The 25,153-nt window shown below is 51.6% G+C and overlaps 1 protein-coding gene across 3 annotated transcripts in view; it reads right to left on the bottom strand.

Moving 5' to 3' along the window:
* TNXB (tenascin XB) overlaps positions 1 to 25,153 on the bottom strand; it is a 32,412-nt gene that overhangs the window by 2,317 nt on the left and 4,942 nt on the right. The window contains exons 7-36 of one of the 3 annotated variants that reach the window (XM_085532720.1): positions 24,990 to 25,079; positions 24,499 to 24,789; positions 23,665 to 23,958; positions 22,707 to 22,997; positions 22,121 to 22,414; positions 21,461 to 21,754; positions 20,812 to 21,105; positions 19,880 to 20,176; positions 19,257 to 19,550; positions 18,596 to 18,883; positions 17,721 to 18,017; positions 16,766 to 17,062; positions 15,822 to 16,118; positions 14,885 to 15,181; positions 14,313 to 14,606; positions 13,350 to 13,646; positions 11,344 to 11,640; positions 10,674 to 10,967; positions 9,716 to 10,012; positions 9,083 to 9,376; positions 8,163 to 8,459; positions 7,206 to 7,502; positions 6,574 to 6,867; positions 5,105 to 5,392; positions 4,165 to 4,461; positions 3,534 to 3,827; positions 2,601 to 2,897; positions 1,971 to 2,264; positions 837 to 961; positions 182 to 302 (exon numbers count right to left, since the gene is read on the bottom strand). In XM_085532720.1, the coding sequence (XP_085388846.1) occupies positions 182 to 302; positions 837 to 961; positions 1,971 to 2,264; positions 2,601 to 2,897; positions 3,534 to 3,827; positions 4,165 to 4,461; positions 5,105 to 5,392; positions 6,574 to 6,867; positions 7,206 to 7,502; positions 8,163 to 8,459; positions 9,083 to 9,376; positions 9,716 to 10,012; positions 10,674 to 10,967; positions 11,344 to 11,640; positions 13,350 to 13,646; positions 14,313 to 14,606; positions 14,885 to 15,181; positions 15,822 to 16,118; positions 16,766 to 17,062; positions 17,721 to 18,017; positions 18,596 to 18,883; positions 19,257 to 19,550; positions 19,880 to 20,176; positions 20,812 to 21,105; positions 21,461 to 21,754; positions 22,121 to 22,414; positions 22,707 to 22,997; positions 23,665 to 23,958; positions 24,499 to 24,789; positions 24,990 to 25,079 (8,292 nt within the window). The remainder of the gene's footprint in view (positions 1 to 181; positions 303 to 836; positions 962 to 1,970; positions 2,265 to 2,600; positions 2,898 to 3,533; positions 3,828 to 4,164; positions 4,462 to 5,104; positions 5,393 to 6,573; positions 6,868 to 7,205; positions 7,503 to 8,162; positions 8,460 to 9,082; positions 9,377 to 9,715; positions 10,013 to 10,673; positions 10,968 to 11,343; positions 11,641 to 13,349; positions 13,647 to 14,312; positions 14,607 to 14,884; positions 15,182 to 15,821; positions 16,119 to 16,765; positions 17,063 to 17,720; positions 18,018 to 18,595; positions 18,884 to 19,256; positions 19,551 to 19,879; positions 20,177 to 20,811; positions 21,106 to 21,460; positions 21,755 to 22,120; positions 22,415 to 22,706; positions 22,998 to 23,664; positions 23,959 to 24,498; positions 24,790 to 24,989; positions 25,080 to 25,153) is intronic. The other 2 variants (XM_085532722.1, XM_085532721.1) reach the window with 2 other exon arrangements.

Here is a 25,153-nt window from a genome sequence, read left to right as displayed (position 1 = left end):
CTTAGGAACCCCAACAGTGCCCCCTACCCAAGGATGCAGATTCCTGTGTACCCCCTCCATACTTCAGGACCCAGCATCCATGCGTCCCCATCACCCCAAAGCATCCAGGTATTTGGGTACCCCGGGGTCCCCCTCCCAAAGTGCCCCCTCCCACCCCACAGGACCTCCTTTCCCAGCTCACGGGTGTCAAAAGTGGTCTCGAGGGGCTCCAGCCCCCGGCCCCGGAGCTGCACCTTATAGTGTCCAGTGGGCTCCAGGCCCCACAGCTCCTTGGATGTTGCCTCGGGGGGCAGCTTCAGTGTCTGGGGGGGAGAGGGGAGGGGAAGCATGGGAGGGTTATTGGGTTGCTACAGGGGTCCCCAAAGGGCATTACAGGGGTATTTAATGTCTCCAGGGAGCATAAAGGGGCCCAGGAGGATGGGAGTGCTGCAAAAGTAGTATTAAGGATCTCATGGGATGGTGGGGTGCAGTGGGGTTCTTAGGGTGCCTGGGTGGTGTGGGGCTTTTGGGTTCACCCAGGGTAGGAACAATGTCTCCAAGGAGGTTATTTGGGTCTCCAAAGGGACATTGGGATCCCCGAGGGGAAATCTGTGTCTCCACAAGGAATACTGAAGTTTCCAAAGGGGTGAATGGGGTTCTCACAGGGCTGTGGGGGTACCCAGAATAATACTGTGGTCTTCAGGGATGCCATGCTGGTCCCCAGAAGAAGTCCTAGGGTCACAAACAGGGTTGTAGGGGAGCCCTAGGATGTTACTGGGACCCCCATAGGAATACTGGGGTACCCTGAGAGATACTGAGGTCCCCTAGGAAGTTCAGGGAGAGCTATGGGGTCTTACCTTCACAGGGCCACTGGGGGGCCCGTAGATGAGCTCGTAGCCATCAGGGGGAATATGGAGAGGTGCCCAATGCAGCTGAGCACCGCGGGGCCACAGCGTCCCCACCCATAGTGTTCCTGGGGCACCTGGGAAGAGATTGAGGGCACTGAGACCTGCAGCCCCCTGTGGATCTTCCACACTCTCCCTCCTTCTATCAACTCCTTTTGGACCCCCCAAATGCCTCCAAGAGAGCCCTGCTCATCCCCCTATAGCACCCACTGACCACAGAGACACTCCCACCCCGCTGTAGTATCCCAGTGACCCCCACCCACACTACTCCCACACCCAGGGGGCATTGGGGTGCCTTATAGATCTCCTATAGCTTCCACTGGGACACCTCCCACCCGAGACTCCACACCATCAACTATTCAGCTCTCCTAGCATTTAAACTGCTTTCATAAGTAGGGTTTAATTCTTGGGTGACCCTGTATGAAGCCAGGAGCAAAAAACAACGGTCCTTCCTGGTCCTTTCCAACTCAGCTATAGTCTATACTGGAAGAGTCCAACCATCCATTGTAGATCCCTCCAACTCTCAACAGCGCATCCAATAGTCCTTCCAACCATCCACTGCTCCACAGAAACACAGCCTTCCATCCAACCACCAGCCATATGTCACCATAGATTCATCCTACAATCTCTTCTATTAAAAACAATCCATTGCGCAAGTCATCCGCATACAAACCACAGCGTGAATGATCCATCCACTACTAAAACAAAATCTCTCAAAGGTCAAATAATGTTGATATTGCAACAAAAAAAGAGCAAGTTGACCTTGCCAGGACCCTGCCCACTCTACACACAGGTTCAAAGAGGCAATGATATAGGAGCCCAAAGCTCTTCATTCAAGTATCCCTCCATGCACCAATCAGTCAATTGCTCTAACAGCCAACGTCTCATCTCAACAGCCACCACTCCATCCATTCCCCATCGGTCTCTTCATTCTTCATACACTGAATTACGAATCCTTCCCTAAAGAGGCACCCACCAGCTGTTCCAATTGCCAGAGGAAATCAAGATCCCCAGCACAGGCCATGATTCAGTTTCTACTTCTGCTGCAAAACCCAGAGCCCAAAAGGTGCCAATTCCTGCCCTCACCTGTGACAGCATCAGTGGAGATGGGGCCCAGCCTTTTTCGCCCCCATATCCCATACAGGTTGAACTTGTAGCAGCGGGACGGTGCCAACCCGGGCACGGTCACTGTGCGTGACCCACCATCCACGGGCAGCACCTGCGGCTGGCCTTGTGCATCCTTGTACTGCACCGTGAAGGAGTCAAAGGAGCCCTCGGGGATGCTCCACTGCAGCTGGACGGAGTCGGGGCTGACGTGGGATGCTGTCAGCTCACCCAGGCGTGGTGGGGAAGGTGGCTCCTCCTTTGCTGGAGCTGCAGCTGCAAGACAAAGTAAATGTCCACACACCCAACAAGCCACGTGTTCATCACCTTACAAAGCATTCACAAAATCATCCACCTGTGCTCACTGAAGAGTTATCTACTCAACCACCCAACCTTCCATCCATCCAAACATCCATGCAACCAAGCCCTCAACACTCATCACTACCAACTACTCCTTCAATCCTGCATGCTCCCATCCCTTCGTACATTCCCAATCTGACACAGAACATTTCCATTCCATTTAGAACCCAGTCACCAGCACAGCTCAGCGCACAAATCCTGCCATGCACCAAGCTCAAGACCCAGAGAGGAGCAGCATGCACGGGCCCTCACCTGTGATGGTGTCAGTGGAGATGGGGCCCAGACGTGTTTGCCCCCAGACCCCATACAGGTTGAACTTGTAGGGGTGGGATGGCAGCAAACCAGACACAGTCGCTGTGCGGGACCCACTATCAAAGTGCAGCTCCTGCGTCTGGCCTTGCACGTCCATGTACTGCACTGTGAAGGAGTCAAAGGTGCCCTCGGGGATGCTCCACTCCAGCTGGACAGAGTTTGGGCTGACATGGGATGCTGTCAGCTCTCCGAGGCGTGGCTGGGATGGTGGTTCCTCCTCCTCCGTCTCTTCTGCAGCTGCAACACAGAAGGTACAATGTAGGATTGAAGCTTGGTCCTTTCCATCGGTCACATCCATCCATCCAATCACTGTCTTCCATCTTTCTTTGAACCTACTTGAACCATGTAACCCAGCTGCCATACCTTCACACTATTACCATCCAGACAGCCAGATTCCTTCCTACCATTCACACAAGGATTCTCTCTGTTCCTCTACCCAATCATTTTTCTATTCAGTCACTCATTCAGTTCAACAGACCAAGGGACACATAAGTCCTTCCACCCAAGAATTAACTCATTCCCCTGTGTGCATTCCCATTTATTTTATCAGTCCACCAAGGATCTACCTATACATTCTTCACAACCCATTCATCTATTCCCAAAATATTCTGCCCTTCCTTTCTTCAAGTTTTTGTCCATGCATTCAAGCACATACTCAAACAGCAACTATCTTATATGGGCAGCAAGCACTCCATCCATTCCCCATCGGTTACTTCACACTTAGGCATAACTTTCAATGGAATCTTCCCTAAAGAGGCACCCAACGGTTGTTCCCAATGCCAGAGGAAATCAAGATCCCCAGCACAGATCACGCTTCAGTTTCTATCACTGCTGCAAACCCAGAGCCCAAAAGGTGCCAATTCCTGCCCTCACCTGTGATGGCATCAGTGGAGATGGGGCCCAGCCGTTTCCGCCCCCACACTCCATACAGGTTGAACTTGTAGCGGTGGGACGGCACCAGCCCAGGCACGGTCACTGTGCGTGACCCACCGTCCACGGGCAGCACCTGCGGCTGGCCTTGTGCATCCTTGTACTGCACCGTGAAGGAGTCAAAGGAGCCCTCGGGGACGCTCCACTGCAGCTGGACGGTGTCGGGGCTGACATGGGATGCTGTCAGCTCTCCCAGGCGTGGTGGGGAAGGTGGCTCCTCCTGTGCTGGAGCTGCAGCTGCAATGCAAAGTAAATGTCCACCCACCCAACTAGCCATCTGTTGATCACCTTACCAAACATTCAGCCAAGCATCCACCTGTGCTCACTGAAGAGTTATCTGCTCAACTACCCAACCTTCCATCCATCCAAACATCCGTGCAACCAAGCCCTCACCACTGATTACTACCCACTACTCATCCAATCCTGCGTGCTCCTATCCCTTCGTACATTCCCAATCTGACACAGAACATTTCCATTCCCATTTAGAACCCAGCCACCAGCACAGCCCAGCAAACGGCTCCTGCCATGCACCAAGCTCAAGGCCCAGAGAGGAGCAGCATGCAGGGGCCCTCACCTGTGATGGTGTCAGTGGAGATGGGGCCCAGACGTGTCTGCCCCCACATGCCATACAGGTTGAACTGGTAGGGGTGGGATGGCAGCAAACCAGACATGGTCGCTGTACGGGACCCACTATCCAAGTGCAGCTCCTGTGGCTGTCCATGCTCGTCCGTGTACTGCAGCGTGAAGGAGTCAAAGGAGCCCTCAGGGACGCTCCACTCCAGCTGGACAGAGTTTGGGCTGACATGGGATGCTGTCAGTTCTCCAAGGCGTGGCTGGGATGGTGGTTCCTCCTCCTCCATCTCTTCTGCAGCTGCAACACAGAAGGCACAATGTAGGATTGAAGCTTGGTCATGTCCATCAGTCACATCCATCCATCCAAACACCCTCTTCCATCTTTCTTCGAACCTACTCCTTACTTGAACCGTGTAACACAGCTGTCATTCCTCCACACCGCCACCTTCCTGACACCCTGGTTATTGTCCCACCATTCACACAAGGATTCTCTCTGTATGTCTACCCAATCATTTTTCTATGCAACTACATATTCAGTCTTACAGACCAAGGGTCAGTTAACTCCCTCCACCCAATAATTAACTCATTCACCTGTGCACATACCCATTTATTTTATCAGTCCACCAAGGATCTACCAACCCAACATTCACCCATCCATCTATTCCCAAAATATTCCACCCTTCCTTTAATTCTTCCATGTATCTGCCCATTCATTCAAGCAAATACCCAAACAGCCACTATCTAATATGCGCAGCAAGCACTCCATCCATTCCACATTGTTTCCTGCTTACTTCACACACCAACTAATGGATACTTCTCTAAAGAGGCACTCAATGGCTGTTCACACTGCCAGAGGAAATCAAGAACCCCAGCACAGATCACACTTCAGTTTCTATCTGAAGCAAACCCAGAGCCCAGCAGGTGCCAATTCCTGCCCTCACCTGTGACAGCATCAGTGGAGATGGGGCCCAGCCTTTTTCGTCCCCACACTCCATACAGGTTGAACTTGTAGCGGCGGGACGGCACCAGCCCGTGCACGGTCACTGTGCGCGACCCACCATCCACGGGCAGCACCTGCGGCTGGCCTTGTGCATCCTTGTACTGCACTGTGAAGGAGTCGAAGGAGCCCTCGGGGACGCTCCACTGCAGCTGGATGGAGTTGGGACTGATGTGAGACGCTGTCAGCTCACCTAGGCGTGGTTTGGATGGTGAGTCCTCATCTTTCCTTGCTGTTGGTGCAACACATTGGGCACAATGTTGTGCTTAAACGTTTCTGGTCCATCTTTCCCTCCACCCATTCATACATGCCTCCATCTATTTGCATACACACTATTCCATAACTCTGGCCACTAATTTAACCTGTCATTCTGCCTACTCAGTACTCTATGTACCCATATACCATATATTATGGACTCTGTCCTGATCGGCACTGAATGAACCATAGACCTAACCATCAATGCATTAATACATTAACCTCCAAAAATCAATACATCCTAACCCCAATGGTAGTATCCATCCATTAATGTACCAGCATTCTAATCATATAGCCTTAGAATCAACTCAGCATCCTGCAGTCCCTTTATTCACCCAAACACTCACCCACCTATACTTACATGCACTTCTTTAACTGCAAAACAGATCACTCCTACAATCTTCCAGTCTACAGCCTTAACATAATTCTCCCCAGCCATTCATCCATGTAATCGTCAGGAGTTGGAGGAACAGTGACAACAATTTAACCACCCAAACATCCACCAACCATCCAACCACCCAACCAAGTCACCACCCTCCAACCAACCATCAACCAACAAACCAACAACCATCAAAACAACCGACCAGTGACTGAGACATTGCTTGAGCTCTTTTCACACCCCTCCCTTCCTCAACTTACTAATTAACTTATTTCATTAACATTATTAAAACCATGTGCTTATGCAATACTCCATCCACCCAATTCCCCATTTCCATATTCAATCACCCATTTATCCCATCTTTGAGTACATAGAAAGATCTGACCCATCCATCAAATATACCAGCCATCCACACAAAAAAGACCAACCATCCACAAAAAGAGATGGACATACATCCTAAGGTCCATTATTTCCCTCTTTCTGCCATTTAACTATTGACCCTACCAGAAACCAGTATATCTTGACACTCTAGATTTTACTTGCACTCATCCCTTCCCCTAATTCTCATTGCTCTAACCACCCACCTTTAAGTAAAGCTGTATACAGGCTCTCCAACCTTCACACAGCCACCCATTCACCTATCCAATACCAAACCATTGCCCAAAATTTAACCACAGTTCCCACAGTGCAAGAAGTAATGAGTGCAGCCCCAGGCAAGGTAGTAGCTGTATTCCAGTCACACAGAATAAAAGAGACATAGGGTGAGTAGGAGCACTGACCTGTGATGGCATCAGTGGAGATGGGGCCCAGCCGTTTCCGCCCCCACAGCCCATACAGGTTAAACTTGTAGCGGCGGGATGGCGCCAGCCCGTGCAGAGTCACTGTGCGTGACCCACCGTCCACGGGCAGCACCTGCGGCTGGCCTTGTGCATCCTTGTACTGCACCGTGAAGGAGTCAAAGGAGCCCTCGGGGACGCTCCACTGCAGCTGGACGGTGTCAGGGCTGACATGGGATGCTGTCAGCTCACCCAGGCGTGGTGGGGAAGGTGGCTCCTCCTGTGCTGGAGCTGCAGCTGCAAGACAAAGTAAATGTCCACCCACCCCAACTAGTCATCTGTTCATCACCTTACCAAACATTCAGCCAAGCATCCACCTGTGCTCACTGAAGAGTTATCTGCTCAACCACCCAACCTTCCATCCATCCAAACATCCGTGCAACCAAGCCCTCACCACTGATTACTACCCACTACTCATCCAATCCTGCGTGCTCCTATCACTTTGTACATTCCCAATCTGACACAGAACATTTGCATTCCCATTCAGAACCCAGTCACCAGCACAGCCCAGCAAACGGCTCCTGCCATGCACCAAGCTCAAGGCCCAGAGAGGAGCAGCATGCAGGGGCCCTCACCTGTGATGGTGTCAGTGGAGATTGGGCCCAGACGTGTCTGACCCCACATGCCATACAGGTTGAACTGGTAGGGGTGGGATGGCAGCAAACCAGACACAGTCGCTGTGCGCGCCCCACTATCCAAGTGCAGCTCCTCTGGCTGTCCATGCTCATCCATGTACTGAACTGTAAAGGAGTCAAAGGAGCCCTCGGGGATGCTCCAGTCCAGCTGGACAGAGTTTGGGCTGACATGGGATGCTGTCAGTTCTCCTAGGCGTGGCTGGGAAGGTGGTTCTTCCTCCTCCACCTCTTCTGCAGCTGCAACACAGAAGGCACAATGCAGGACATAAGCATGGTCCTGTCTACAGCTCACATCCAAACAAGTATCTGTCCATTCAATCACCCTCTCTGTTTCCTTTCCTCTTCATCTTTGAATCATGTAACCCAACTGCCACTCCTTCATACCACCAGCATCCAGACACCCAGGTTACTCACCCACCATTCATACAAAGATTCTCTTCATACTTCTAGGCAATCACTTTTCTATGCATCCACACATTCAGCCCATCAGACCAAGGGATAATTGGACAATTAGCTCCATCCACTCAAGAACTAAGTCATCAACCTGTGAACATAACCATCCATTCTGCCAGTCCACTAAGGATCTACCTATTGATTTTTCACCCATTCATCTATTTCTCCTTTATTCCATTTACCTTTTCACAACTTCGTGATTCTGTTCATCCATTCCAACAGATAATGAATCAACCAGACACCATACCATTTCAACAGACAACACTTCATCCATTCCCTATTGGTCACTTCATACTTCACACACTGATTAATGGATCCCCCCTAAAGTGGCACACAAAAGCTGCTCCCGTGGTCAGAGGAATTCAACATTCCCAGCAAAGGCCACATTTCAGTTTCTATCTGCAGCAAAGCCAGAGCCCAGCAGGTGCCAATTCCTGCCCTCACCTGTGACAGCATCAGTGGAGATGGGGCCCAGCCGTTTTTGCCCCCACATCCCATACAGGTTGAACTTGTAGCGGCGGGATGGCGACAGCCCGGGCACGGTCACTGTGCGTGACCCACCGTCCACGGGCAGCACCTGCGTCTGGCCTTGTGCATCCTTGTACTGCACTGTGAAAGAGTCAAAGGAGCCCTCAGGGACGCTCCACTGCAGCTGGATGGAGTTGGGGCTGACGTTGGATGCTGTCAGCTCTCCTAGGTGTGGCTGGGATGGTGGTTCCTCCTCCTCCATCTCTTCTGCAGCTGCAACACAGAAGCCACAATGCAGGATAGAGGCTTGGTCCTGTCCATGGCTCACATCCAACCAAGGATTCTTCCATCCCATCTCTGTTTCCTTTCTTCATTCATCTTTGAAACATGTAACTCAGCTGCCATTCTTTTACATGGCCAACCTCCAGACACCCAGGTTCCTTTCCCACCATTCACACAAGGATTCTCTACGAACTTCTATTATTATTTTATGCAACCACACTCTCAGTCCAGCAGAGCAAGGGACACTTACTTAATATTCCACCAGGGCATGTACATCCACTGTGCCAGTGGAACAAGGATCAACCTACCCACTGTTACACCAACTACCTATTCCTTAACTATACCACCCATCCTCTCACTCCTTTGTGTATCTGTCCATCTATTCTAACACACAGTTATTTAAGCAGCTACCATGTCATCTCAACAGCCATCACTCCATCCATTCCCCATCGGTCACCTCACACTTATGCATAACTTTCAATGGATCCTTCCATAAAGAGGCACCTAAAGCTGCTCCCGTTGCTAGAGGAAATCAAGATCCCCAACACAGGCCATGTTTCAGATTCTACCTGCTGCAAACCCAGAGCCCAGCATGTGCCAATTCCTGCCCTCACCTGTGACAGCATCAGTGGAGATGGGGCCCAGCCTTTTTCGTCCCCACACTCCGTACAGGTTGAACTTGTAGCGGCGGGACGGCACCAGCCCAGGCACGGTCACTGTGCGTGACCCACCATCCACAGGCAGCACCTGTGGCTGGCCTTGTGCATCCTTGTACTGCACCGTGAAGGAGTCAAAGGAGCCCTCGGGGATGCTCCACTGCAGCTGGACGGAGTCTGGGCTGACGTGGGATGCTGTCAGCTCACCCAGGCGTGGTGGGGAAGGTGGCTCCTCCTTTGCTGGAGCTGCAGCTGCAAGAGAAAGTAAGTGTCCACACACCCAACAAGCCACGTGTTCAACAACTTACCAAGCATTCATCAAAACATCCACCTGTGCTCACTGAAAAGTTATCTACTCAACCACCCAACCTTCCATCCATCCAAACATCCGTGCAACCAAGCCCTCACCACTGATCACTACCAACTACTCCTCCAATCCTGCAGGCTCACATCGCTTCGTACATTCCCAATCTGACATGGAACATTTGCATTCCCGTTCAGAACCCAGTCACCAGCACAGCTCAGCGCACAGCTCCTGCCATATGCACCAAGCTCAAGGCCCAGAGAGGAGCAGCATGCAGGGGCCCTCACCTGTGATGGTGTCAGTGGAGATGGGGCCCAGACGTGTCTGCCCCCACACGCCATACAGGTTGAACTTGTAGGGGTGGGATGGCAGCAAACCAGACACAGTCGCTGTGCGCGCCCCACTATCCAAGTGCAGCTCCTGTGGCTGTCCATGCTCATCCATGTACTGAACTGTGAAGGAGTCAAAGGAGCCCTCGGGGATGCTCCACTGCAGCTGGACAGAGTTTGGGCTGACATGGGATGCTGTCAGTTCTCCTAGGCGTGGCTGGGATGGTGGTTCTTCCTCCTCCACCTCTTCTGCAGCTGCAACACAGAAGGCACAATGCAGGATAGAAGCAAGGTGATGTCCATGGCTCACAGCCATCCATCCATCCCGTCACCCTCTCTTTGTTCCCTTTCTTCATCCATCTTTGAATCTACTCCTTATTTGTACCTTGTAAGGCAGCTGCCATTCCAGCATCCAGACACCCAGGTTACTGTCACACCATTCACACAAGGATTCTCTCTGTACATCTATCCAATCATTTCTCTATGCAATCACATGTTCAGTCCAACAGACCAAGAGACACTTACTCAATATGTCACCAAAGGATTATTTCACTCACCCGTTCACATACCCATCCACTGTACCAGTTCACCAAGGTTCTCTACCTGTCCATCCTTCAATGAACTACCTATTCCTAAATTATACCACCCATTCTTTCTATCCTTTGTTTATCTGTCCTGTCCATACATTCCAACACACAGTTATCTATCAGCCACCATCTCATCCCAACAGACAGCACTCCATCATTCCCCATTGGTTCCTGCCAACTTCATGCACCAGCTAATGGTTACTTCCCTAAAGAGGCACCCAACAGTTGTTCACACTGCCAGAGGAAATCAAGATCCCCAGCACAGGCCATATTTCAGTTACAACCTGCAGCAAACCCAGAGCCCAAAAGGTGCCAATTCCTGCCCTCACCTGTGATGGCATCAGTGGAGATGGGGCCCAGCCTTTTCCGCCCCCACACCCCATACAGGTTGAACTTGTAGCGGCGGGACGGCACCAGCCCAGGCACGGTCACTGTGCGCGACCCACCGTCCACAGGCAGCATCTGTGGCTGGCCTTGTGCATCCTTGTACTGCACCGTGAAGGAGTCAAAGGAGCCCTCGGGGATGCTCCACTGCAGCTGGACAGAGTCAGGGCTGACGTGGGATGCTGTCAGCTCACCCAGGCGTGGTTGGGGTGGTTGTACATCCTTTGCTGGACTAGCAGCTGCAGTAAAGATGGAGGAATTCACAGTGAAAGCTTCTGCCCATCCATCTCTCCATCTATTCAACAACCAACCAAACATTGATCCAACCACCCAGCTGTACTCCAAGCACCAATTTACTTAGGCATTTACTTAGACACCATTCACTTCATCCTTCCTTATTTTCCATCCATAATTCAGCTGTTATCTATTATTCCCTAATTTGTTCCTCCTCCAATCTTGCATGCTTGCAGCCCTACATACGTTCCGGATCAACAACAGGAAAAAGTTTCCTTCTCAAGCAAGATGAGTGTAAGCAGGAGGAGCCATGAAAGGCTCCTGCCACAAGATGACACCACTGTCCGCCAAATGACATGGATGAGCACACAGCATCCTCACCTGTGACTGCATCAGTGGAGATGGGGCCCAGCCGTTTCCGCCCCCACACCCCGTACAGGTTGAATTTGTAGCGGCGGGATGGCACCAGCCTGGGCACGGTCACTGTGCGTGACCCACCATCCACAGGCAGCACCTGCGGCTGGCCTTGTGCATCCTTGTACTGCACTGTGAAGGAGTCAAAGGAGCCCTCAGGGACACTCCACTCCAGCTGGACGGAGTCGGGGCTGACATGGGATGCTGTCAGCTCTCCAAGGCGTGGCTGGGATGGTGATTCTTCCTCCTCCATCTCTTCTGTAGCTGCCACACAGAAGGCACAATGCAGGATAGAAGCTTCTTAAAAATCCATCGGTCACATCCTTACATCCATCCAATCACCCTCTCTTTGTTCCCATTTTCCATACAACTTTGAATCTACTCCTTACTTGAACCATGTAACCCAGCTGCCATTACTTTACAACAGATCCATCCAGTCACCCAGGTTCCTCTCCCATCATTCACACAAGGACTTCTCCATACTTTCATCCAATCATTTTTCTGTGCAAGTATACATTCTGTCTAACAGGAAGGCCGCAGACAGAGGGTGGTGGTCAATGGCTCTATGTCCAGGTGGAGGCTGGTAACATGCGGTGTCCCCCAAGGGTCTGTCTTGGGACCGGTGCTCTTTAACATCTTTATTAATGACACTGATGAGGGAATTGAGTGCACCCTCAGCAAGTTTGCTGACGACACCAAGCTGAGTGGTGCAGTCGATACAGTGGAAGGAAGGGATGCCATTCAGAGGAACCTCGACAGGCTGGAAAGCTGGGCTCGGGTGAACCTAATGAGGTTCAACACAGCAAAGTGCAAGGTTTTGCACTTGGGCCGGAAGAACCCCAGGCACCTGTACAGGCTGGGAGGAGTGGTCCTTGAGAGCAGCTTGGCTGAGAAGGACCTGGGGGTCCTAATGGACGAGAGACTTAACATGAGCCAGCAGTGCGCTCTGGCAGCCCGGAAAGCAAATGGGATCCTGGGCTCCATCAGGAGAGGGGTGGTCAGCAGGGATAGGGAGGTGACTGTCCCTCTCTACTCGGCTCCTGTGAGGCCCCATCTGGAGTACTGTGTCCAGGTGTGGAGCCCTCAGTACAAAAAAGACACAGAGATTTTGGAAAGGGTCCAGAGGAGGGCCACAAAGATGATCAGGGGGCTGGAGCACCTCCCCTATGAGGACAGGCTGAGGGAGTTGGGCTTGTTCAGCCTGGAGAAGAGAAGGTTGCAGGGTGACCTCATTGCAGCCTTTCAATACCTAAAGGCAACCTACACCCAGGAGGGGAGTAAACTCTTGGAAAGGGCTGACAATAGCAGGACTAGGGGAAATGGATCCAAGTTGAAGGAGGGAAGATTTAGGTTGGATATTAGGGGGAAGTTCTTTACTAGGAGAGTGGTTAGGCCCTGGAACAGGCTGCCCAGGGAGGTTGTGGATGCCCCGTCCTTGGAGGTGTTCAAGGCCAGGTTGGACGGGGCCCTGGGCAACCTGATCTAGTAAATGTGTATGTTTGGTGGCCCTGCTAGGCAGGGGGGTTGAAACTACATGATCCTTGAGGTCCCTTCCAACCCGGGTCATTCTGTGATACTGTGATTCTGTGTAGTATGCTACGCAAGGACTATCTCATTCACCTGTGCACATACCCATCCACTGCACCAGTTCACCAAGGTTCTACATGTCCATCCTTCAACCAACAGCAATGCTTAAACTATAGCACCCATTCTTTTTCTCCTTTGTTTATCTGTCTATACATTCCAACACATAGTTATTCAAGCAGCCACCATCTCATCTCAACAGCCAGCACTCCATCCATTCCCCATTGGTTCCTGCTAACTTCATGCACCAACTAATGGTTACTTCCCTAAAGAGGCATCCAACAGCTGTTCACACTGCCAGAGGAAATCAAGATCCCCAGCACAGGCCACATTCCAGTTTCTATCTGAAGCAAGCCCAAAGCCCAAAAGGTGCCAATTCCTGCCCTCACCTGTGACAGTATCAGTGGAGATGGGGCCCAGCCTTTTCCGCCCCCACACTCCGTACAGGTTGAACTTGTAGCGGCGGGACGGAACCAGCCCGGGCACGGTCACTGTGCGCGACCCACCATCCACGGGCAGCACCTGTGGCTGGCCTTGTGCATCCTTGTACTGCACCGTGAAGGAGTCAAAGGAGCCCTCGGGAACGCTCCACTGCAGCTGGACGGAGTCAGGGCTGACATGGGATGCTGTCAGCTCACCCAGGCGTGGTGGGGAAGGCGGTTCCTCCTCCTCCATGTCTTCTGCCGCTGCAACACAGAAGGCACAATGCAGGATAGAAGCTTCGTCCAATCCATTGGTCACATCTGTAGATCCATCCAATCACCCTCTCTTTGTTCCCATTTTCTATATAACTTTGAATCTACTCCTTACTTGAACTATGTAACCCAGCTGCTATTACATTACAACAGTTCCATCCAGTCACCCAGGTTCCTCTCCCACCATTCACACAAGGATTCTTTCCGTACCTCTATCCAATCATTTTTCTGTGCAAGTATACGTTCTGTCTAACAGACCAAGGGACACTTATTCAAAATGATACCCAGGGATTATCTCATTCACCTGTGCACATACCCTTCCACTGTACCAATTCACCAAGGTTCTACATATCCATCTTTCAACCAACTGCCTAATCCAAAATTATAGCACCCATTCTTTCCCTCCTTCATTTATCTGTCTATACATTCCAACACAGAGTTATTCAAGCAGCTACCATCTCATTTCAACAGCCAGCACTCCATCATTCCCCATTGGTTCCTGCCAACTTCACGCACCAGCTCATGGATACTTCCCAAAAGAGGCACCCAACAGCTGTTCACACTGCCAGAGGAAATCAAGATCCCCAGCACAGGCCACATTCCAGTTTCTATCTGAAGCAAACCCAAAGCCCAAAAGGTGCCAATTCCTGCCCTCACCTGTGATGGCATCAGTGGAGATGGGGCCCAGCCTTTTCCGCCCCCACACTCCATACAGGTTGAACTTGTAGCGGCGGGATGGCACCAGCCCAGGCACGGTCACTGTGCGCGACCCACCGTCCACAGGCAGCATCTGTGGCTGGCCTTGTGCATCCTTGTACTGCACCATGAAGGAGTCAAAGGAGCCCTCGGGGATGCTCCACTGCAGCTGGACGGAGTCGGGGCTGACATGGGATGCTGTCAGCTCACCCAGGCGTGGTGGGGAAGGTGGCTCCTCCTTTGCTGGAGCTGCAGCTGCAAGTCAAAGTAAATGTCAACCCACCCAACTAGCCACATGTTCAACAACTCACAAAGCATTCAGCCAAGCATTCAGCCAAGCATTCACCTGTGCTCACTGAAAAGTTATCTATTCAACAACCCATACATCCAGACATACATACAATAAATAACTCACCACTGATCACTACCTACTACTCCTCCAATCCTGCAGTCTCCAATCCCTGCATACATTCTCAATCTGACACAGAATGTTTGCATTCCCATTCAGAACCCTGTCATGCAGGGGCCCTCACCTGTGATGGCGTCAGTGGAGATGGGGCCTAGACGTGTCTGCCCCCACACCCCATACAGGTTGAACTTGTAGGGGTAGGATGGCAGCAAACCAGACACAGTCGCTGTACGGGACCCACTATCCAAGTGCAGCTCCTGTGGCTGGCCTTGTGCATCCTTGTACTGCACTGTGAAGGAGTCAAAGGAGCCTTCAGGGACGCTCCACTCCAGCTGGACAGAGTTTGGGCTGACATGGGATGCTGTCAGTTCTCCGAGGCGTGGCTGGGATGGCGGTTCCTCCTCCTCCGTCTCTTCTGCAGCTGCAACACAGAAGCCGCAATGCAGGATAGAAGCTTGGTCCTGTCTATGGCTCACCTCCAACCAAGGATCCGTCCATCCAATCTCCCTCTCTCTGATTCCTTTCTTCATTCATCTTTGAATCGTGTAACCCAGCTGCCATTCTTTCACGTCACCGGCATCGAGACACCCAGGTTCCTGTTCCACCATTCACACAAGGATTCTCCCTGTACTTCTACCCAATCAATTTTCTATGCAACCGCATGCTCAGTCCAACAGAGCAAGGGACACTTATTAACTATATATCATCCAAGGAATGTTCATCCACTGTGTGAGTGGACCAAGGATCTACCTACCCATTGTTTTACCAACTACCTATTCCTTAACTATACCACCCATCCTTTCACTCCTTTGTGTGTCTGTCCATCCATTCTAACACACAGTTACTTAAGCAGCTATCATCTCATCTCAACTGCCAGTACTCCATCCATTCCCAATTGGTCACTTCACATTTATGCGTATCTTTCAATGGATACATCCCTAAAGAGGCACCCAAAGGCTGTTTCTATTGCCAGAAAAAATCAAGATCCCCAGCACAGGCCATTTATCTGTTTCTATCTGCAGCAAACCCAGAGTCCAGCAGGTTCCAATTCCTGCCCTCACCTGTGACAGCATCAGTGGAGATGGGGCCCAGCCGTTTTCGTCCCCACACCCCGTACAGGTTGAACTTGTAGCGACGGGATGGCGACAGCCCAGGCACGGTCACTGTGCGTGACCCACCATCCACGGGCAGCACCTGCGGCTGGCCTTGTGCATCCTTGTACTGCACTGTGAAGGAGTCAAAGGAGCCCTCGGGGACACTCCACTGCAGCTGGACGGTGTTGGGGCTGATGTGGGATGCTGTCAGCACGCCAAGGTGTGGCTGGGATGGCGCTTCCTCCTCCTCCGTCTCTTCTGCAGCTACAACACAGAAGGCACAATGCAGGACAGAAGCTTGGTCCTGTCCATGGCTCACATCCAACCAAGGATCCGTCCAACCCATCTCTGTTCCCATTCTTCTTTTATCTTTTAAACACGTAACCCAGCTGCCATTCTTTTATACCGCCAGCATTCAGACACCCAGGTTCCTGTCCCACCATTCACACAAGGATTCTCTATGAATCTATATCTATTCTCTATGAACTTATATCCAACCATTTTTCTATGCAACCACATGTTCAGTCCAACATACCAAATGACACTTAGTATGCCACCCAAGGTACGTACATCCACTGTACCACTGGACTGGGGATCTACCTACAAATTCTTCAACCAACTACCTACTCCTAAATTATAGCACCCATCCTTTCACTCTTTTGTGTATCTGTTCATCCATTCTAACACACAGTTATTCAAGCAGGCACCTTCTCATCTCAAAAGCCAGCATTCTATCCATTCCCCATTGATCTCCTCGTATTTATTCATATCTTTCAATGGATGCTTTGCCAAATGTGCACCTAACAGTTGTTCCCATTGGCAGATGAAATTAACATCCCCAGCACAGGCCACGTTTCAGTTCCTTCCTCTTGCAAAGCCAGAGCCCAAAAGGTGCCAATTCCTGCCCTCACCTGTGACGGCATCAGTGGAGATGGGGCCCAGCCGTTTCCGCCCCCACACCCCGTACAGGTTGAACTTGTAGTGGCGGGATGGCGCCAGCCCGGGCACGGTCACTGTGCGTGACCCACCGTCCACAGGCAGCACCTGTGGCTGGCCTTGTGCATCCCTGTACTGCACTGTGAAGGAGTCAAAGGAGCCCTCGGGGACGCTCCACTGCAGCTGGATGGAGTCGGGGCTGACGTTGGATGCTGTCAGTTCTCCTAAGCTTGGCTGGGATGGTGGTTCTTCTTCCTCCATCTCTTCTGCAGCTGCAACACAGAAGCCACAATGCAGGATAGAGGCTTGGTCCTGTCCATGGCTCACATCCAACCAAGGATCCGTCCGTCCCATCTCTGTTTCCTTTCTTCATTCATCTTTTAAACACGTAACCCAGCTGCCATTCTTTCGTACCGCCAGCATTCAGATACCCAGGTTCCTGTCCCACCATTCACACAAGGATTCTCTACGAACTTATATCCAACCATTTTTCTATGCAACCACATGTTCAGTCCAACAGAGCAAAGGACACTTACTCAGTATGCCACGGAATGTACGTACATCCACTGCAGCACTGGACTGGGGATCTACCTACCCATTCTTCAACCAACTCCTAAATTATAGCTCCTAAATTATTCCTAATTACTCCTAAATTATAGCACCCATCCTTTCACTCTTTTGTGTATCTGTCTATCAACTCTAACACACAGTTATTCAAGCAGGCACCGTCTCATCTCAACAGCCAGCATTCCATCCATTCCCAATTGATCTCTTCATATTTATTCATATCTTTCAATGGATGCTTTGCCAAACATGCACCCAACAGCTGTTCCCATTGGCAGATGAAATTAACATCCCCAGCACAGGCCACGTTTCAGTTCCTTCCCCTTGCAAAGCCAGAGCCTAAAAGGTGCCAATTCCTGCCCTCACCTGTGACAGCATCAGTGGAGATGGGGCCCAGCCGTTTCCGCCCCCACAGCCCATACAGGTTGAACTTGTAGCGGCGGGATGGCGCCAGGCCAGGCACGGTCACTGTGCGTGACCCACCGTCCACGGGCAGCACCTGCGGCTGGCCTTGTGCATCCTTGTACTGCACTGTGAAGGAGTCAAAGGAGCCCTCGGGGACGCTCCACTGCAGCTGGACAGAGTTGGGGCTGACGTGGGATGCTGTCAGCTCTCCTAGGTGTGGCTGGGAAGGTGGTTCTTCTTCCTCCATCTCTTCTGCAGCTGCAACACAGAAGGCACAATGCAGGATAGAAGCTTGAGTCTGTCCATCTTTCCATCTATCCATCAATCCAAACACCCTTTCTCTGTTCCCTTTTTCCATCCATCTTTAAACCATTTAATGAAACTGCCATTCTATCATACCACCAGACAGTAGGTCAATACGTACTTCTAACCAATCATTTTTCTATGCAACCGCATGCTCAGTCCAACAGAGTAAGGGACACTTACTCAATATGTCACCCAAGGTGTGTACCTTCACGGTGCCAGTGGACCAAGGATCAACCTACCCACTCATCAACCAACTACTTACTCCTAAATTATAGCACCCATCCTTTCATTCATTCATGTATCTGTCCATCCATTCAAGCAGTCACCATCTCATCTCAACAGACAGCACTCCATCCATTCCCCATCATTCACTGCATACTTATGCATAACTTTCAATGGACCCGTCCCTAAACAGGCACCTAACAGCTGTTCTTGATGCAAGTGGGAATCAAGATCCCCAGCACAGACCAGGTTTCAGTTTCTACCTGCCGCAAACCAAGAGCCCACGAGGTGCCAATTCCTGCTCTCACCTGTGACAGCATCAGTGGAGATGGGGCCCAGCCGTTTCCGCCCCCACAGCCCGTACAGGTTGAACTTGTAGCGGCGGGACGGTGCCAGCCTGGGCACAGTCACTGTGCGTGACCCACCGTCCACAGGCAGCACCTGCGGCTGGCCTTGTGCATCCTTGTACTGCACTGTGAAGGAGTCAAAGGAGCCCTCGGGAACGCTCCACTCAAGCTGGACGGAGTCGGGGCTGACATGGGATGCTGTCAGCTCACCCAGGCGTGGTGGGGAAGGTGGTTCCTCCTGTGCTGCAGCTGCAGTGGCAATGAAGAGTGGGGAATTCATGGTAACAATATCCATGCAAGAGATGTCCGTCTATACAGGAACCAATGCAACTTGCATGCAACTCTACAGCCGTGCCCTGAGAACAAATCTATCACCACAACATTCAATTCATCCATCCACCCTTCCTTCCAACCTTAACAGACCAATTACCAATCTCTCTTTACTCTGTTCTCCCACATGTCTTGCAGGCTCCCATCCCTACAGAGTTTCCAAATCAACAAGAAGGAAACATTTCCTTCCCTAAGCAAGATGAATATAAACTAGGGCTGCTGTGAAAGGCTCCTGCCACAAGACAAAACCACAGCCAGCCAAATGACATGGATGAGCACACAGCATTCTCACCTGTGACAGCATCAGTGGAGATGGGGCCCAGCCTTTTTCGCCCCCACACTCCATACAGGTTGAACTTGTAGCGGCGGGACGGTGACAGCCCAGGCACGGTCACTGTGCGTGACCCTCCGTCCACGGGCAGCACCTGCGGCTGGCCTTGTGCATCCTTGTACTGCACCGTGAAGGAGTCAAAGGAGCCCTTGGGGACGCTCCACTCAAGCTGGACGGACTTGGGGCTGACATGGGATGCTGTCAGCTCACCCAGGCGTGGTGGGGATGGCGGTTCCTCTTGTGCTGGAGCTGCAGCTGAAATGAAAAGCAGATGTCCTCCCACCAAAGTATCCGTGTGTTCAACAACTTACGAAGCATTCACACAAATGTACACCTGTGCTCATTGAAAAGTTATCTACTCAACAACCCATTCATCCAAACATCCATGCAACCAAGCCCTCACCACTGATAGCTACCCACTACTCCTCCAATCCTGCAGGCTCCCTTCCTTTTGTACTTTCCCAATCTGACATAGAATGTTTGCATTCCCATTCAGAACCCAGTCACCAGCACAGCCCAGAGCACAGCTCCTGCCATGCACCAAACTCAAGGCTGAGAGAGGAGCAGCATGCAGGGGCCCTCACCTGTGATGGTGTCAGTGGAGATGGGGCCCAGACGTGTCTGCCCCCACATGCCATACAGGTTGAACTGGTAGGGGTGGGATGGCAGCAAACCAGACACGGTCGCTGTGCGCGACCCACTATCTAAGTGCAGCTCCTGCGTCTGGCCTTGTGCATCCTCGTACTGCACTGTGAAGGAGTCAAAGGAGCCCTCGGGGATGCTCCACTCCAGCTGGACAGAGTTTGGGCTGACATGGGATGCTGTCAGCTCTCCGAGGCGTGGCTGGGAAGGTGGTTCTTCTTCCTCCATCTCTTCTGCAGCTGCAACACAGAAGGCACAATATACGATAGAAGCATGGGTCTGTCCATCTTTCACATCTATCCACCAATCCAAACACCCTTGCTCTGTTCCCTTTTTTCACCCATCTTTGAACCATGTAGCACAACTGCCATTCTTTCACACCGCCAGATGGTAGGTCACTGTCCCTATCTTCACAAATTAATTCTCTATGAACTTCTAACCAATCATTTTTCTATGCAAGCACACGTTCAGTCCAACAGAGCAAGGGACTGAATAAGTTCCTTATGACTCAATAAGTCACCCAAGGAATGTTCATCCACATTGCCTGTGGACCAAGGATCTACCTTCCCATTCATCAAACAACTTCCTACTCCTAAATTATAGCACCCATCCTTTCACTCTTTAGTGTATCTGTCTATCAACTCTAACACACAGTTATTCAAGCAGGCACCGTCTCATCTCAACAGCCAGCATTCCATCCATTCCCAATTGATCTCCTCATATTTATTCATATCTTTCAATGGATGCTTTGCCAAATGTGCACCTAACAGTTGTTCCCATTGGCAGATGAAATTAACATCCCCAGCACAGGTCATGTTTCAGTTTCTATCTGCAGTAAACCCAGAGCCCAAAAGGTGCCAATTCCTGCCTTCACCTGTGACAGCATCAGTGGAGATGGGGCCCAGCCGTTTCCGCCCCCACACCCCGTACAGGTTGAACTTGTAGCGGCGGGATGGCGCCAGCCCAGGCACGGTCACTGTGCGCGACCCACCATCCACGGGCAGCACCTGTGGCTGGCCTTGTGCATCCCTGTACTGCACCGTGAAGGAGTCAAAGGAGCCCTCGGGGACACTCCACTCCAGCTGGACGGAGTCGGGGCTGACATGGGATGCTGTCAGCTCACCCAGGCGTGGCTGGGTTGGTTGTACATCCTTTGCTGGACTAACAGCTGCAATACAGAGGGAAGAAAGAGCAGTGAAAGGATCTACCCATCCAGCTCTCCATTTATTCAACAACTAAGCAAACATACATCCAACCATCCAGCTGTACTCCAAGCACCAAACTACTTAGGCACCATTCCAAGCATCCGTCCTTTCTTCCATCCATAATGCAACTGTTATCACTCATTCCCTATTTTGTTCTTCCTCTTGCATGCTTGCATTGCTACATACATTCCAGATCAACAAGGAAAAGTTTCCTTCTCAAGCAAAATGACTGTAAGCAGGATGGGCCATGAAAGGCTCCCACCACAAGACAACACCACAGTCAGCCAAAGGACATGGATAAGCACACAGCATCCTCACCAGTGACAGCATCAGTGGAGATGGGGCCCAGCCGTTTTCGTCCCCACACCCCATACAGGTTGAACTTGTAGCGGCGGGACGGCACCAGCCCAGGCACAGTCACTGTGCGCGACCCACCATCCACAGGCAGCACCTGTGGCTGGCCTTGTGCATCCTTGTACTGCACCGTGAAGGAGTCAAAGGAGCCCTCGGGGACACTCCACTGCAGCTGGACGGAGTCGGGGCTGACGTGGGATGCTGTCAGCTCACCCAGGCGAGGTTGGGATGGTGGTTCCTCCTGAGCTGGAGCTGCAGCTGCAATGAAGAGTGGGGAATTCATGGTAACAATATCCACGCAACAGATGCCCATCTATGCAAGAACCAATGCATCTTGCATGCAACTCTACAGCCGTGCCCTGAGAACAAATTATCACCACAACATTCTATTCATCCATCCACTGTTCCTTCCAACCTTAACAGACCAATTACCAATCTCTCTTTACTCTGTTCTCCCACGGGTCTTGCAGGGTCCCATCCCTACAGAGTTTCCAAATCAACAAGAAGGAAACATTTCCTTCCCTATGCAAGATGAATATAAACTAGGGCTGCTGTGAAAGGCTCCTGCCACAGGACAATGCTACAGCCAGCCAAATGACATGGATGAGCACACAGCATTCTCACCTGTGATGGCATCAGTGGAGATGGGGCCCAGCCTTTTTCGCCCCCACACCCCATACAGGTTGAACTTGTAGCGGCGGGACGGTGACAGCCCAGGCACGGTCACTGTGCGCGACCCACCATCCACAGGCAGCACCTGCGGCTGGCCTTGTGCATCCTTGTACTGCACCGTGAAGGAGTCAAAGGAGCCCTCGGGGACGCTCCACTCAAGCTGGACGGAGTCGGGGCTGACATGGGATGCTGTCAGCTCACCCAGGCGTGGTGGGGAAGGTGGCTTCTCCTGTGCTGGAGCTGCAGCTGCAATGCAAAGCAAATGTCCACACACCCAACTAGCCACGTGTTCATCAAGTTATAAAGCATTCACCCACGCATCCACCTCTCCTCACTGAAAAGTTATCTACTCAACAACTCATCCATCCAAAATCCATGCAATAAAGTCCTCAACATTCATCACTACCCACTACTCCTCCAATCCTGCACGCTGTTTGCATTCCCATTTAGAACCCAGTCACCAGCACAGCCCAGCGCACAGCTCCTGCCATGCACCAAGCTCAAGGCCAAGAGATGAGCAGCATGCAGGGGCCCTCACCTGTGATGATGTCAGTGGAGATGGGGCCCAGATGTGTCTGCCCCCACATGCCGTACAGGTTGAACTTGTAGGGGTGGGATGGCAGCAAACCAGACACGGTCACTGTGCGCGACCCACTATCCAAGTGCAGCTCCTGCGTCTGGCCTTGTGCATCCTTGTACTGCACTGTGAAGTAGTCAAAGGTGCCCTCGGGGATGCTCCACTCCAGCTGGACAGAGCTGGGGCTGACATGGGATGCTGTCAGCTCTCCTAGGTGTGGCTGGGATGGTGGTTCCTCCTTCTCCAACTCTTCTGCAGCAGCAACATGGAAGGCACAATGCAGGATAAACTCATGGTCCTGTCCGTTGTTCACATCCATCCATCCAATCAGCCTCTCTCTGTTCCCTTTTTCCACTCATCTTTGTATCTCCTTCTTACTTGGACCATGGAACACAGCTGCCATACCTTCACACCACCACCATCCAGACACTCAGGTTCCTGTCCCACAATTCACACAATAATTCTCTCTGTACTTCTGTTCAATCATTTTTCTATGCTACCACACATTCAGTCCAACAGACTAAGGGACAATTATCCCCTTCCACTGAAGAATTAACTCATTCACCTTTGCACACATCCATCCATTTTGCCAGTCCACTAAGGATCTACCTATCCATTCCTCACCCGTCAATCTATTCCTAAATCATACCATTCATCCTTTCACACCTTCATGTCTCAGTTCATCCATTCCAACAGAGATTTTTTCAAGCAACCACCATCTCATCTCAACAGTCATCACTCCATCCATTCCCCATTGGTCACTTTGTACTTCATGCACCGATTAATTGATCTTCTCCTAAAGAGGCACCCAACAGCTGTTCCTGTTGCCAGAGGAAATCAACATCCCCAGCACAGGCCATGATTCAGTACCTATCTGCTGCAAACCCAGAACCCAGCAGGTACCAATTCCTGCCCTCACCTGTGACTGCATCAGTGGAGATGGGGCCCAGCCGTTTTCGTCCCCACACTCCATAAAGGTTGAACTTGTAGCGGCGGGACGGCGCCAGCCCGGGCACAGTCACTGTGCGTGACCCACCATCCACAGGCAGCACCTGTGGCTGGCCTTGTGCATCCTTGTACTGCACCGTGAAGGAGTCAAAGGAGCCCTCGGGGACGCTCCACTGCAGCTGGACGGAGTCGGGGCTGACATGGGACGCTGTCAGCTCACCCAGGCGTGGTGGGGATGGTGGTTCTTCATTTGGTTTTGCTGAAGCTTCAATGGGAGCAACAGAATACACATATGAGTCAGGGAGCCATTCACTTACCCACTCATCTGTGTGACTGTTGATCTATCTTTATGTGCATCCATCCATCTATGACCCATTAGCCACCCAGCTCAGAAAGCAATATATCTTTCTTCCTGTTTCTCCATTTTTCCCAATCTGTTCTCACCTACTTAATTATCTTCTTTGACATCTCACCCAGAGTCTCATACATACTCAGTTTTGCCTTTCCTTCCTTCCTTTCTTCCTTCCTTTCTTCCTTCCTTCCACCCACTTTCTACACTCATTCATAAACCCATTTGTCCATGTTTTTCAGTACTCACCACCTGCACAACTATCCATCTACCTACAACCACCCAAAGAGCCACTCTCACCCTCACTCATCTTTCCATCCTTTCAGCTCTCCAGCCCTCATACCTTGCACACACAGCACCAAACCAAGGCCCAAGTTTTGTTCCCACATCTCCCAAGTTCAAAGTTCTCATGGAGGGATCCAAAGGGGGCATGGATGGGGCTCACAGTAGCCTCACCTGTGGTGACAGCATCAGTGGAGATGAGACCAATGCGCTTCCGCCCCCACACCCCGTACAGGTTGAACTTGTAGCGGCGGGATGGTGCCAGCCCGGGCACGGTCACTGTGCGTGACCCACCATCCACAGCAAGTGCCTGTGGCTGGCCTTGTGCATCCCTGTACTGCACTGTGAAGGAGTCAAAAGTGCCCTCAAGGACACTCCATTCCAGCTGGATGGAGCTAGGAGTCACATGGGAGACTGTGAGTGTGCCCAGGCGGGGTCGCTGTGGTGGTTCCTCCTCTGATGGGGCTGCAACATTCACGACATGATGCAAGGTATAAATATCTATGCTCCCATCTACACTGCACTCAGCTTTCAGTCTGTCCTTCCATTCATCCCTCTAACCACTCCCTCATCTACCCATCTCACCATCCAAACATTCAACCAAATCAAGTGCCGGTGAACACCTGAGTTACCCTATTGGCACCACTGCCACCACTGGGGGTTACCTGCTTTGGCCATGGCCCCCTGGGGCTCAGTCACCTCCACCTCATACAGGTTCTTCCACTCTGGTGGAGGCTCACTGGTGTCACCCAGCCCTGAAACCCGAAGAGCAGTGTGGGGTTATCGGATGCCACCAAGCAACACTGTCCCCATCCCCATCCCTGTCACC

The sequence above is a fragment of the Coturnix japonica genome, unplaced genomic scaffold (genome assembly GCF_054131305.1).
Source record: "Coturnix japonica strain WE unplaced genomic scaffold, WE-NBRP24 Scf050, whole genome shotgun sequence".
NCBI classification, from domain to species: domain Eukaryota; kingdom Metazoa; phylum Chordata; class Aves; order Galliformes; family Phasianidae; genus Coturnix; species Coturnix japonica.
Note: the sequence above shows the minus strand (reverse complement) of the source record. Positions and strands in the feature narration are given on the sequence as shown.